The sequence below is a fragment of the Anoplolepis gracilipes genome, chromosome 7 (genome assembly GCF_047496725.1).
Source record: "Anoplolepis gracilipes chromosome 7, ASM4749672v1, whole genome shotgun sequence".
Lineage (NCBI taxonomy): Eukaryota > Metazoa > Arthropoda > Insecta > Hymenoptera > Formicidae > Anoplolepis > Anoplolepis gracilipes.
Window position 1 is genome coordinate 12,512,501 of NC_132976.1, and position 14,393 is coordinate 12,526,893.

Genomic DNA, 14,393 nt, shown 5'->3' on the forward strand with positions numbered 1-14,393 from the left:
ACCCTTTTGTATTATTAACGAGAATAGAGATTGTACTCGCGAGTGTGATTGTAATAAGATTCGGATTTGTATAAATACCAATGATTTATTGATTGTCTCGAACCCGCCATTATTTAATTTAATAACTTCATCATTATTTGTGTATGTGTATGTTTTATTATTTTTTTTTTATCGTATTATTATTATTATTATTATTAAGTGCGCTACTTTATACTCTCTTTTTACATAACAATTCAATGATTGCTTGACATTTTGAATAGAACTCTCAGAGAAGTCTTATATTACTATTTGCTTCCGTCAACGTTTGCATTACTTGATATGCAAAGACATCAGAAACAAAACACGCATAGTGTCTAGATGAGAAAAATTTTGTTTCAGCCTATTTAAGCTGCCATTCTTTTATACATACATACTCTTAAAACTGTAACTTTAGTGAAAATTTTTCGAAAAATTAAATAGTAAAAGTATTTTTGCGATTTTTTATTTTAGCTGTAATTTTTGAAACATAAAAGTTTAAAATTGATCAATCATAGGATATGTTTAGAGAGTCGCCTGTTTGTGAATCGCGATAATTTAATGACGCACGTACGATTAATCGAGTTTCAATTGTTACATTAAAAATTGTTTGAAAAAAAATTGCAAATATTTTTATTACTTAATTTTTATGAAGTTTTATGTAATCTTATTATCTACGAATTTCGGGATATCTTGTAAATGTATATGTGCGTATTGTTTCTCTTTAGCATGTTATACAGAAAAAATATCTAAATATTAAATTCTATTCATTTCAATCATTTTGATTTTTGTCATAAATTAGGCAACATTATTATAAAATTTTTTGTTTATTTTGAAAATTTAATTTCAGACTTAAATGCAGCGTTAATAGAAAATCCCTAGATATCTTTTATAAAAATCATATAAAATTTACTATGTGATCATCATGTTAGATTTGCCATTTTTTAATTTAATTTAAAATTCTAATTAAATAATTATGTTTTAATCTTATAAAAAAAATTACATAATTAAAATGAATTAAAAATGGTCGTAGTTTGATAATGTAATATTGTAATGTATAAGCATTGGATTGTTCCTCTTTTTACGATATTAATTAATTAAATTTACTTAATTTTATCATTTTATTGCAGTATAATATTTTTGAATTATTCGGGCTCACTAAAATTCGGGCTGCTTACACTCCTTTCAGTTAATGAAGTAAAATATCAGAAATAATAGGAAATCATTTAATTAATTGAAAAAAAATAGAAGCATTCACATTTGCGGTAGCATGAATGGTACCGATATATGATTATCTTAATTAGAGTTATAATCGCAGTGATTAATGCAGATTTTTATCAAAATATGTTTTAAACTTTTAAAGCAAATATATATCCCATTTTATATCATAAAAATTCCGAAATAATTTACTTTTTAAGAGAAACCATTTAATCTGCTTGTAATAAAAAAGATCCAATTGATAATCAAATTAATGAGATTCCTGTTTTTGTTAAAAGAAAAGTTGCCTGCTATGTTTTGTTTACTTTATTCAATATTGCATACTTATGTCACTGTGTGTCTCACTGTGATTCACAAGTGTCTTTATGAATCAGCCTGTATTTATCGCAGCACGCTCTTGTGTGCGTGCATGCGTGCGTGCGTGTATATATGACCACGATTGACCACGACCCACGCTCCAAACCTAGCGCGATGTTTTCTCAGCGACTCGGGACAGTCTGTCGAGAAGAATCGCGAGAGGATGTGGCTGCTGGCTGCTCCGCTTCTTATACTCTTTGCAGTGGGCACATGTGGCGTTGATGATGAGATCAAGACTAACGAAATCGATCATGATCACGTTTCGACTCCACGCGAAGCACAACACATGCGTGTCACTATTACACTCGAGGAGATCTTTGAGAACGCGGTCCAGGCCTATCTCGAGGAAGACTGGGACGGCTGCATTGTGAAATTTAACGATGCTCTGCACGGGTACGTCGTTACTATTCCATTGTTGTTTGCGTAATATTTTATTTTATTTACAATATTATATATTAATTTCATATTACTAAATTTTTCTAATTAATCTTATATGTTTAATTAATTTAGTTTAAATTATCTTATATGTTTTAATTAATATGTTTAAATTAATCTTGTATGTTTTATTGAAGAAAATATTCTTCACCTCTTGAAGCGATTAAAATCAATGTCTTTTTGCGTAATCATTTTGCATATAGTTCGAATAAATCTTCTCAATATTTACATTTATGTCATTTTTTCCAACTCAATTGAAGTGTGTAATTAGGTAACACTATCAGTTATGAATATTAAATACAACATAATATATACAAAGTGTCCTGCTAAAGGTGGGAAATCTCTCGTGGGCATGTAGAGAGAGTAGGTAAAAATAATCCCATAAGTTCCTATGAAATTTTTTTCTAAATGCATTTTTATTTGTCTCTAAAGTTTAAATTTGAGAATCATTTTTTAAAAATAACTTTGTAGATTTTAATAATGTATAAGAAGTTTTTTATTATTAAAAGTGAAGTTTTATTATTAGTGAAGATCTTTAAAATAGTGTGAGATTTTTTTATATCATCTCGGAGAACCAGAATCGGATCATCTGTAGGTCTTTTAACTTATAAAACTTTAAAGCCGGTGAGCTTTTTTATTTTTAAATTATATTTTTAGATTCTTTACATCTTTCTCTAAGAAAAAGGTATTTTTGTTTCATTTTGTTAAAACTGTTTTCAAGAAAAATGCATTTGATCGAAGGAGAGTAAACCTTTATTCCTAATAATTGAATAATGATTTTCAGAATAATACAAAATTACATTGTGTATTAAAATTATTTAAAAGAAAATAAATTTAGCCAAATTTAAAAAAATTTTCAAAATGACTTCCACCGATTCTAACGCATTTCCGTGCACGACGAATTAATACCTGCCATAATAGAAACATTTCTTATTTGTTCACAGTGATAAATATTTTTTTTTATATAATTGTTTTCTCTTTAATGAGATGATATAAAAAATCTATCATCCTATTTTAAAGATCTTCACTTAATAAAAAAATTCTTATACATTATTAAGATCTACAAAGTAATATAAAAGTTATTTAAGAACAATGTTCAAATTTAAACTTTAGAGACAAATATCTCGGTAGAAATGCATTTTAGAAAAAAATTTTATAGGAACTTATGGCATTATTTTTGCCTGCTCTACATGCCCACGAGAGATTGTCCACCTTTACCAGGGACACCCTGTATGTGGAATGAAGTAAAAAAAAATAAAATACATGGTTTCTACGTAAGTTGAAAGTTTACTTTCTCTACATATATGTAATTCCCGTTTTGTCAAAAAAAGTCACAAGCTCATGTAAAATTCTGAAAATAAGATGCCAAGGTTAGTCAAGATTAATATAAAACTGATAAATTGTTTATCTACATTACACTTAAGATATATTATATTCAAAAAGTAGAAAATTTTGAAATATGTCCGATATACGTCTCTGAAATATGACTTTATTCGATATATGTCTCAAAAAACAGAAAATAGATTGCTATATAATTTAAAGTGCACGAGGACTTTATTATCTATAATACAATATTTAGAAAAATTAAAATAATAAATGAAGTGTAATCTTTTTACAATATTTTTACTGCTAATTGTAAGTGAGAAATATTTGCAGTACCAAGCATTGAGGTTTTCTGACGTTTTCGACGGAAGTAATAAAGCTAACAATATAAGCTGCATTTTACGTTATGAACTATAACTTGTGGTTTGCAATTTAAATCCGCATTAAAGTTGATAAGTCTTGATTGAAATATCGCATTGTGACCGTAATAAATTACGAAAATAAATCATGAAAATAAGGTGCAATTTATAATTGGAATGTATATGCTATTTAAGAGAAAGAAAGAGAGAGAGAGAGAGAGAGAGAGAATTACAGATATTTAATATTTTATTATTATTACACAGTTTATTATTATTGAGAAAAAAAGTAAAACTAGTTTTTTCCCTTTTTATGCTGAATATAATTTCGGAGTTTTAAATTTTGTTGCATCACGTCAATTTTGACAAATTGAAATTGTACAAAAGTTATTTTAATACATTTTGTCTTATAACTATAATAGGTGATTGAGGAAAAGGTTTTATTATATTATTATATAGTTTTATTATATTCGCACAATTAAATATGGAATCTTTGCAAAACAGTTGCGAATTATATCATTAAGAATCTTTATATGAATTAGTTTTCAGTTACATTTATTTAAATTTAATCGTTTTCTTTTCTTTAATCGATCTTTTAAATCGCTGAACACAAATTCGATGTTAAAAATTGATAAACTTAAAATAATGGAATTAATATAGCTGTCAAGATTAATAAATTTATTAAATAGTAACTAAATAGTAACTAAAAATAATAAAATAACTCTCTCTAAGAAAAATTCCTTTGACGTTAAATATGTATGTATGAATAAATACCAACGCGACGTATAATATAATAGATATATTATGGAGTCCACATTGATGACAACATATAATCAAGTCCATATTTCTTTACAACAACATTTTGCAGATATAAAATGTATAAACGTATGGTGACGATTTGTCGCCGGAAATGTAAAGCCGAGGCGGCAGGCTTTTTACCTATCTTCCCGGAGGACATTGAAGATCTGCACTTTTATGAGAAAAAAGTGAAGGAGACGCTCTGTTTAATGAAATGTAACCAGGATTACCGTGAGATCGCAGGTGCGGGGGCGCTTAAACGGCTCCCACGCAATACAGAAAAAAAGTTTACCAATCATACCATCTATGAGTATCTTCATATCTGTTATTTTCAGGTACGAAAAAATATACGTGAATACATATCTTTTATTATATCATATACAGATATTGCCATTTATTTCTTTACTACTAATTTATAAAAAAGTTATTGCTTCTTGCTTAACTTAATTTTTAATATTTTTTTTTGGTAAAACTCCTGTTTAGGAGAGAATGCTTCAATGATCTTGACCTTGATATATGTTAACAAGGTCATCACTCTGAGTAACTTTCAAAAGGTTTTAGCTGTCGCTCATTATTTGGTAAAAAGTTATAAACAAAAAAAGTTTCATTTCAAATAACTATAGTTTTTCGACACCACGTCCGTTTGAGAAGTAAATATATGATCTGTTATACAGAAATATAATATATATCTAATATATAACTAAGTTCGCTATTTTGTTTTGATTTCTGTGGTCAAATATGGTATAAACTGAAATATAGTATAGTTGCAAGATTATCGATTTTCTGAATTTTCAATATGCGTTTATACGAATTTCTTAATACGACGCACAATTTTGATTTTATATGGAATTTTTTGTGTCAGAAGAAAGTCATTTGTGGATCTATTTATTTAAACATATACATTGAATGCGTGGGCATGGTCCATCCTCCTGTACTTCCACTCCAAAAAAATTAACCTAACTCAATCTGTGTTACAAAGCAACATTTATATTATGCCTTAGAAACAGGTTGGATTGGGTTGGTTTTCTTGAATGCAGGGGAGGGGCTCTGGTCCTTTCTCCGCCCACGCACTCAATGTATTACATTTAAATAAATAGATGAAAGGACGCTTCATTAAATATACATGATGCGAAAAAATTGTTCTATTTATTATTAATATATATGTCAAAGTCAAGGTCATTGGAGCATCCTTCCCTAAACAGGACTTTTACCTTATATTGTAAAATATAATATTATGCTTATTTTATGATTCAGTTAATTAATGATAACATCAAGCATGGTATTCATCATATTAGTATTTCAATTTTTTTAAATTTAATTCGTTACTTTATTAATTCGTTATAGCTAATAAATTGCGTTGCCTAAATTTATATTTTGCGCTTATGGAAGAGTTCACAAGCGTCGCAAAAGATATACTCCCATACTTCCCCGAATTCTAATCTGGTAGATTACGTAATTTCGGCATAACAGATTCAACGCCGGCATTTATTTCGTAAATAATGAGTCAAACGATTTCAGCTTGGCCTAAAAAGAAAAAACTGATATCCATATCATCATTTAAACAGTGTTATGTTGAGAATTTGCGTATATGTATATAACTTACATTTGTATATAATTCAAAAATATTTCTTAAGTCTATGATTCAAAAAGATATTTTAATCAAACGAAACCGATTCATAACTAGACCATTTGTCGCAAAATTAAGGTCTCGGAACATATATTTCCGGTTCTAGCAATCGTAAAGTTATAACTGCTATCTCCTTATCAAAGGACCTTGAGATAATTGGAAAAATACTGAAATTACAAATATATGGCGCCGTTTATTTGATGGTTGCGAAAAATACACGATAATCTCTTTAAATGTTCTCTATATATATGTAAAATTGTTTTTGCAGAAATTTATTATCCTAGCGTGTATATATATATATATATATATATATATATATATATATATAAATATACAAATATTATTACTCTTATAACTATATATATATATATATATATATATATATATATATAGTTATAAGAGTAATAATATTTGTATATTTAATTACAAAACAAAGTAAAATATTATCCAATAAAATTATTAATTATTAATTATTTAATTAATTACTACCATATAAAAAGTATTCATTATTAATTAATAATTATTGTGATATAAAACTAATTGATATTCACACAAAAATTCTTGTAGAAAGGAAGATATCAAGATGCAACGAATGCGGCTTTCACCTTCCTTTCCCTACATCCTAATCATGAAATAGCCAAGAAGAATCTTAAATATTATTTGAATCTATCTGGCGTAATAGTGGAGGAAGTTAAGAATTTAGAAGCGGCTCCCTTTGTGCAAATGTATGTTCGAGGGATTGAGGCGTATGAAGCTGAAAATTATGCGGAGGCTATTGAAATGTTTGAGAATTCCCTCGAATCTTACATGGAATCGGAGGAGAGTTGCAGAAGCTATTGCGAGGGGCCTTTCGATCAAGGATGGTATCCCGAATTTACCTCTTCGGTAGCAAGTAAGTTAATTTAATTAAATCAACAATAAATAATAAAATAAATAAATATAAACACAAAATATTTATATCTGTGTATATAATTATGTACACACACAATATCTTTATATTTCATTTATCTTCTAAATTTTTGGCATTAAAAAATTCGTACTCGTTAGCTAAGTTAATTAAGTTAGTTAATACAAAACATTGAATAACTTCTTCACTATATTTTATGTATTAATTTTATATATTAATCTAAACATCATTAATTAAATAAATTAAATAAAATTTCCAAGATTACACAATTACAGATTACAAGATGCGTTACAAAGAAAAATTTATTAATAAAAAAATACAAGTGTTTTATTAATATACATAATAATTATTATACGTAATAATGTTGCTCATATTTCATTTCAGATGTAATGAATCTATACAAATGTATATATGTGTATATCTCAATAAATTTTTAATGAAGATTATTATTAATTACTAAAAAGTATTTCCGTTTGTGATTGCTTATTAATTACTTTTTAGATCATTTTGCATTTTGTCTAAAATGTAAACGTGGATGCTCACTTGCGTTAAACAACGTGAATGGCAACTTTCGGGCTGATCTGCTCAGAAGTCATTATAATTACTTGCAGTTCGCTTATTACAAATGTAAGTAGTTTAATTTTAAATTGTTAATTTTATTAAATTAATTAAAAACAAAGTATTCTTCTTGATTAGACAAAAAGGACATTTTATATACAATATTATAAATAACACAGACCATGTTATACAATATACGAAGTGCTATTAATGTTTATGTAATTTATGAGATATTTATTGTTACGTAATGCAATATTTTCAAAAGATGTAACGTTTGCGTCTACGAACATTTATCATTTGGCATTTTGATAAAAGTTTCAGACTTTGCTGATATCAAAATTATCAAAATATCCACATACACACGCATAACTCACGCACGCACACATACTATATGCATTGGGTGTTTTATTTATGTTTTTTACCTGATTTAAACATTTACAATATTTTTGCTAGTAAGAATACAAAAAATATTTTAATAAAAAGTCGCTTGACTAGAAACAAATATAATTAGTCATTTTTCTAATCTTTTTTTTTTAAGATATTAAAATCACGATGAAAAACTCATGAAAAGTATTTTTCATCCTTGCACAAGTGTTAAGATAAATTAAGATAAATTAATTTTTAAATAATTTTTAAAACTTTTAATTAAATACAAAATAAATACACCAAGTAAAATATGTGCCCTGTGCATGATTCAAATTTCGCGGAAAGAATTAATTTCTAAAGAAATTTACGTATTAATATATCCGCGTATGGCTTTCATTGCCAAGTTTATAGTTACGTGTTTGTAAATATTGGAGCCTTATTTATTTCGAATTAAAAAATAAATAGTTAACTTTTTCTTTCTTTAAATTCTGCAACTTTTCTCTAAAAAAGTATTTTCTATAGGAAAAAGTACGAGATATGCATTTTGTTCTTTTAAAACATCTTGTACATAAAAATTTTAATACAATATAATAAATTTAATATAAAATTTTAATAAAATTTTTAATATAACTATAATTGTAAAATAGATGCTGATACAAAATGTAAATGTCGTGAATTCAAGTGACCTTGCTATGACGTGTTTCCATTCGTGAGCAATTATTTTAAAAGCTCCATCAAATAATTTCTTGAGTCCTTTGCAGCTAATTGGACTAATCTTTACATTTTAGTACTTAAATGCCAATTGTTTGTTCTAAAATTGTTATATTTTATAACTCTATTATATGTAGTTTATATACATATATATTTAATATTTCTAATATTTGTACAAAAATTTAACAGATTTTAACTATTTTAACTAATTAATTTAGAAAATTTTTTACACATATTTGATTGGCTTAGATGTTAAGTGGTACAAGTCTAAAAAATAAAAGTTTGAGAAATAAGGTTTGCATTCACTTTTACTATAAGGATAAAGCCAAGAAAGATTGTGCGTAAAAAAAATTACTAAAAATTGAATATTTATATGAATTAATATTGAATTAATTTTTATTGAAATTATTATTGAATTAATATTTTTTATTAAGTTTACAAATGTGTTTTTTTGGTATGCTAAAAATTTTTAGAGAACAATATTCCAATTTATGTACCATTTTGTTAAGATAATATAGTTTTTTCAGAAATTCAATTTTGCACAAATATATATATATATATATATATATATATATATATATATATATATACATATATATATATTTTTGTTTTTAATTTATATAAAAATTTAAAAATTTACGTATATATTTTTAAAAAGAAGCGAATAAATAAACAATAAAAAATGTAAACTTGAGAATTAATAAAAAGAAGAATGTACGAAGTAATAATAATTTTTATTTATTTTATATGCAGTAGGCAATTTGAAAGCAGCTTGTGCAGCAGTTGCGAGTTACTTATTATTTTTACCCGCCGACGAGACAATGCTTCAAAATAAAGATTATTATAGCAGTCAGCCGAAAGTGAAGGAAGAATATTTTACACCGAGAGAGGTATGTAAAACAAAATAGAATTATTAAAAATTATTAATAAAATTTTCAGAATAAATAGTACAGAGTTAATATTAGAAAGAAATATAAATGTCCAAATTTTTATATACACTTAGAAGATTTACATGTGGTATTTATTTACTTATTATATTTTTTTAAGAAAAAGTCATAAACTCTTAAAACTAATACTGATTTAAATGAATAGTAAAATATTAATAAACTAAAATTAAATAAGATTCTATCTAGAATTGTTTTCAGGAAGTTCTTTCCTACGTGAAGCGACAAGAATACGAACTAATGTTGTTGTATTATATATTGGAAGAATTCGCGGTGATAGAGGCTGAATTTAATGCATTCAGCAAGAAGATTAACACAGAAAAGCTTGAACGAAAAAATGAAGAAAATTTAGGAAAGGTAAAAGATGAGACATAAGTTTGCAAAAAAATGCCTAACAAACTACTATTCGAATGTGCATTGTGTCATTAGTTCTAATACTAGAAAATTTTAATTTTTTATATATTATATATTTGTATCCAAACAATTTATATACAATAAAATATTAAAAATTATATGAACTTTTATTTTAAATATAAATATATATTACAAACTGTTTAATGTTAATAAAATTAAAATTAAAGAGATATTACAAACATATAACATATATATATATATTGAGATTAAAATAATATTGCATACGATGCATTTTTCTCAGTCTCCCATGTCATCGCCTGCTTAAATGCAACCCTATTTACTTCTTTACTCCTAATGATGTAATTGTGCAGGCATGAAGTTTTCAAGATAAAATAATAATAAATTAAAAGATGAAAAAAATTCTAATTTCTTTATAAAATCATAGATATCATATTTTATTTCTTAATACGATTAATATATAAAATTTTATCTCTCTTCTTTTTAGAATTCTTTCACGATCTTGCATCCACCTCCAGGTCACTCACCGTCCACGAGGATACAATACGTTGGTAATTTATCAATATTTCGGAATGAGGAGGAAACGGAAGTACAGGAAAATCCTGTTAGAGAACGGCTAAAAGTCACTGACGACATACAAATAATAGCAAGAGAAAAAGAACTTGGTGGAGGAAACCGTTATGCTGCTGACGGTTTTCTCAATTCCATCGAATGCAATCTGCTTATGCAACTAACTCAGGTAGAGGAAATTTTAAGAATTCTTATAGTTTCTCGCTGTTGTCATATTGAATTGCAATTCCTAATTGTTTTTAAAATTATAATAACCATCTATCTAATTATAATAAATATTTAAAATTATAATAAACAATTGATATGACAGAGTATTTTGAAGATCGGATTATATTCTGCATAAAAGAGTTACAAAAATTTTATTATTCTTTCTTTTTGTTTTTATGTGTTTAAGTTTAAGGCTTCCGAGTAATCGCCGAGAAACTCTAAGTTGACGGTAGCGACAACCATAACTGCGGTAGAATTAAGAACCCTGTCGTACTCTCTCTTTTGATCTCGCATTGTCTGAATCATTCTCTCTCTTTTTGTCTCGCATTGACGTTTAAAAGTGACGTTTTGACAGCCAAATTATTCTTGCGTGTCATTTTTAAATAAAAAGGTATTTCAATGAAACAACACTATAGATTGCTTCAGCATATTTGTAAAATACTCCGAAAACTAAGCTTAGCAAGGAATATACTATGTGGAAGGAACATTTTCCACTTCTTTAGGCAGTTATCAAACCGCTTTTTTCTCAAATAGGCTTATTTTGACACTCATTTTACGACTATTTATCAACTGTCAAGGGAAAAGCTTAGTTTTCGGACAATTTTACAAGTGTGCTAAAGCGATCTGTATAGTGTTGTTTCATCAAAATATCTTTTTATTTAAAAGTGATACACAAGAATTCTCAGAGTATTTATTCTTGCTTGTGACGTCACGATTCCAATATGGTGACTACTCGGGAGCCTTAACACGTAAAATACAGTTTAAAAAAAAGCCACAAGAAAAAATATACTAATTTTATAGTTTTGTTAAATTGTTTATGCTAATTTTTATTGTTGATTTTAATTTTTTTATGAATACAAATCTCATTTTCAACATATCTTGTAGTCATACTATTTCACGTCAACAAATTTGAAATTAAAGAGTAAAATTTTTTCTCATTTTAACTACATATTTTTAGCTATATTTACATAATCTTTCATATTACTACTGTGTGAGACGTACTAGAACAACTTTGTTTTATTTAAAATTAAGTATATTATTAAAAAGAAGTAAATATAAAAAGTATCCAACATTTATCCTTTCAATGTATTCATTAAAGTATTGAAAAACGTTAAAATCATTGATTGAATCTCTGAATTGAATCAATAATGTTTACACAAAGCGTTATCTCCTATTCTTTGCATTCTGAAAAAAAGTCTATATCATTTCCTAAAAAAGTCGTGTATATATATTATAAATAATTCATAAATAATCTAGACCGCTATGGAAGGTGATGGTTATGAAAATAACAAAAGTCCGCATTCGCCCTATGAGCGTTTCGAAGGTGCGACTATTGGCAGGATAGCGTTGGTAAGAAATATTTACATCGAAAATATTCGAGAAATCATCTACGTTTTTTTATCTATGCTTTATTTCTATTATTTGCCAATCCTATGCTAAAATTTAAAACCATTAAAAAAAGAAAAAAAATAAATGATGCAGATGATGTACTTCAATTTGACCAAACCGGAACTACTGAAGCTGTTTCTGCAACGCACAGAAATGGTTCGCGATCATGTGGAAAGGTATTTCAACCTTGACTCACCACTGTATTTCACCTACACCCATTTGGTCTGCCGAACGGCTTTACCCGGTAATTTTCATCTGATGCATCCTCGTGCTTCTGACGTCATTTTTTGCTGACGTGCTCTCATCGTAAGAATTGGTATGGCACATGAACATTAATCGTGATATCAGAAGATAATCGAGCATAATCATCATGAATCGTACCTATTTCATTATAAATTTATTCATTTTCAACTCTATTTTATTTTTAAAATATTTTTATTAACAAAATGATCGCCAAGATAAAATGGAAAAACATATTCTCGCTACTGAACATAATAGCAAGCTTTTAAGCATATGAAGAAGAATTCGAATACGAATAGCTGTTAGGCGTTAGAAAATTTATTTTATTATGTGTTATTCGCTTTTAGATTCGCCGGTAGATCGGACGGATTTGAGTCACGAAATTCACGCTGATAATTGCGTGATGAAAGACGGAGGTTCCTGTCTACGAGAGGATCCTGCGTACACGTGGCGAGATTACTCGGCAATTCTATATCTCAATGACGATTTCGATGGGGGTGAGTTCTTTTTTGTTGATAACTGGAAGAGTCGCCGTGTCCAGAGTATCGTTCAACCTCAATGCGGACGTATGGTGGCATTTTCCGCCGGTGGTGAGAATCTTCATGGTGTTCGGGCTGTGCACAACAATAGGAGGTGCGCTGTGGCGTTGTGGTTCACCCAGGATGAAAAATACCTGGAGTATGAGAGAATAGTGGCAAATACTATGCTGATGAGAATTCGCACTTGGGGTACTGTACAACACGAGGATATCCAAATACCTCTTAGGTAAAAATATATTATTTATAGAATATCCTAGATATAGATAAATATAAAAGAATTTCTTAGGATTCATTATGTGTGGAGAAGAATAAAAGGGGAGTTAATAAAATAATGTCTATTTTTTTATTTCTTTATAATATTCAAAGGTAATATACCACCTTACGGAAATTTTAAGAAACAAATTTTCGCAAATAAATAGAATAATTCATGTTTTTGCGAGTTTTATAAATCAAGTAACAAGTAACTTATTCTGTTTAGATACGAAGACCTGTTGATTCAGTGTTTTAAAGAAGACAAAATATTGAGGCACATACTGAAACAAGGAGGAGGCAACAAAAAAAAGTAACATTAATAGAAATTGACATAAAATTTACGTGAGAATACGTAAATTTAAGATTACGTAATCTATTCTGTGAACTACATTTTTATTTAAAATCGTTATTCGAGCTACGGAACGAAAGAAAGAAAAGAAATGTGCAATTTTAAACGTAATACGCTTACAATTAATAATTTATGATTTACAAAAGATTATATACATAATATATACGTTATATGTATATACATAAATAAGAGAGATGTAGTTAGATTAAACAATTGGATAGACGGCAAGCTACAGAATAGAACATATATATTTTGATGAATGGCTGGACCATTAAATCAGAGATTTAAAGAATTTTCTAATAATATTTTGTAACGTTGATAAATATGGATTTGTAATTAAGTAACTTGTAACTTGGACATTATTCTCGCCTATTTAAAAAAAAAAAATATATATATATATATATATATATATATATACATATATATATGTATACATACATATTTAAAAATACATATATAAATTTAAAAATGATACTAAAATCTGCAATCTTACATTTGCAAGATTGCACTCGTGTAGAATTATTAACTAATTCTATTTTTTATTCTATTTATAAAGAACTTAGCAAATATTTTAATGAAAGAGCGAATATTGCAAGATACTGCATATTTTATAACACAATATGTTGAAATAAAGTATAATATATTTCAATAATAGAAATAATGAAGAAAATTAAGGTGATACATGAAAAAATTTTACGATTATGATTAAAACTTCTTCACGTGGCAAAAAAGCTATTTTAATATATAGAAATTGTATAAAGATTTAGTCTGTTAATTTTTGATTATCGACAACTGTCGACAAACTGTCAGTAAACTTGTAATAGAGCTTGCTTTAATGAGGCCAACATTGAAATACATAT

The 14,393-nt window shown here is 27.1% G+C and overlaps 1 protein-coding gene across 1 annotated transcript; it reads left to right on the plus strand.

The window, feature by feature from the left end:
- The first annotated feature begins 1,711 nt into the window (after nt 1-1,711).
- Nucleotides 1,712-13,897, plus strand: LOC140668220 (prolyl 3-hydroxylase 1). The gene is made up of 11 exons (XM_072897029.1): nt 1,712-1,983; nt 4,573-4,837; nt 6,697-7,021; nt 7,538-7,663; nt 9,425-9,561; nt 9,817-9,972; nt 10,475-10,726; nt 12,022-12,114; nt 12,247-12,397; nt 12,741-13,158; nt 13,411-13,897. The coding sequence occupies exons 1-11, from the start codon at nt 1,754-1,756 to the stop codon at nt 13,496-13,498; spliced, it is 2,241 nt and encodes a 746-aa protein (XP_072753130.1). The 5' UTR covers nt 1,712-1,753; the 3' UTR covers nt 13,499-13,897.
- The last annotated feature ends 496 nt before the right edge of the window (nt 13,898-14,393 follow it).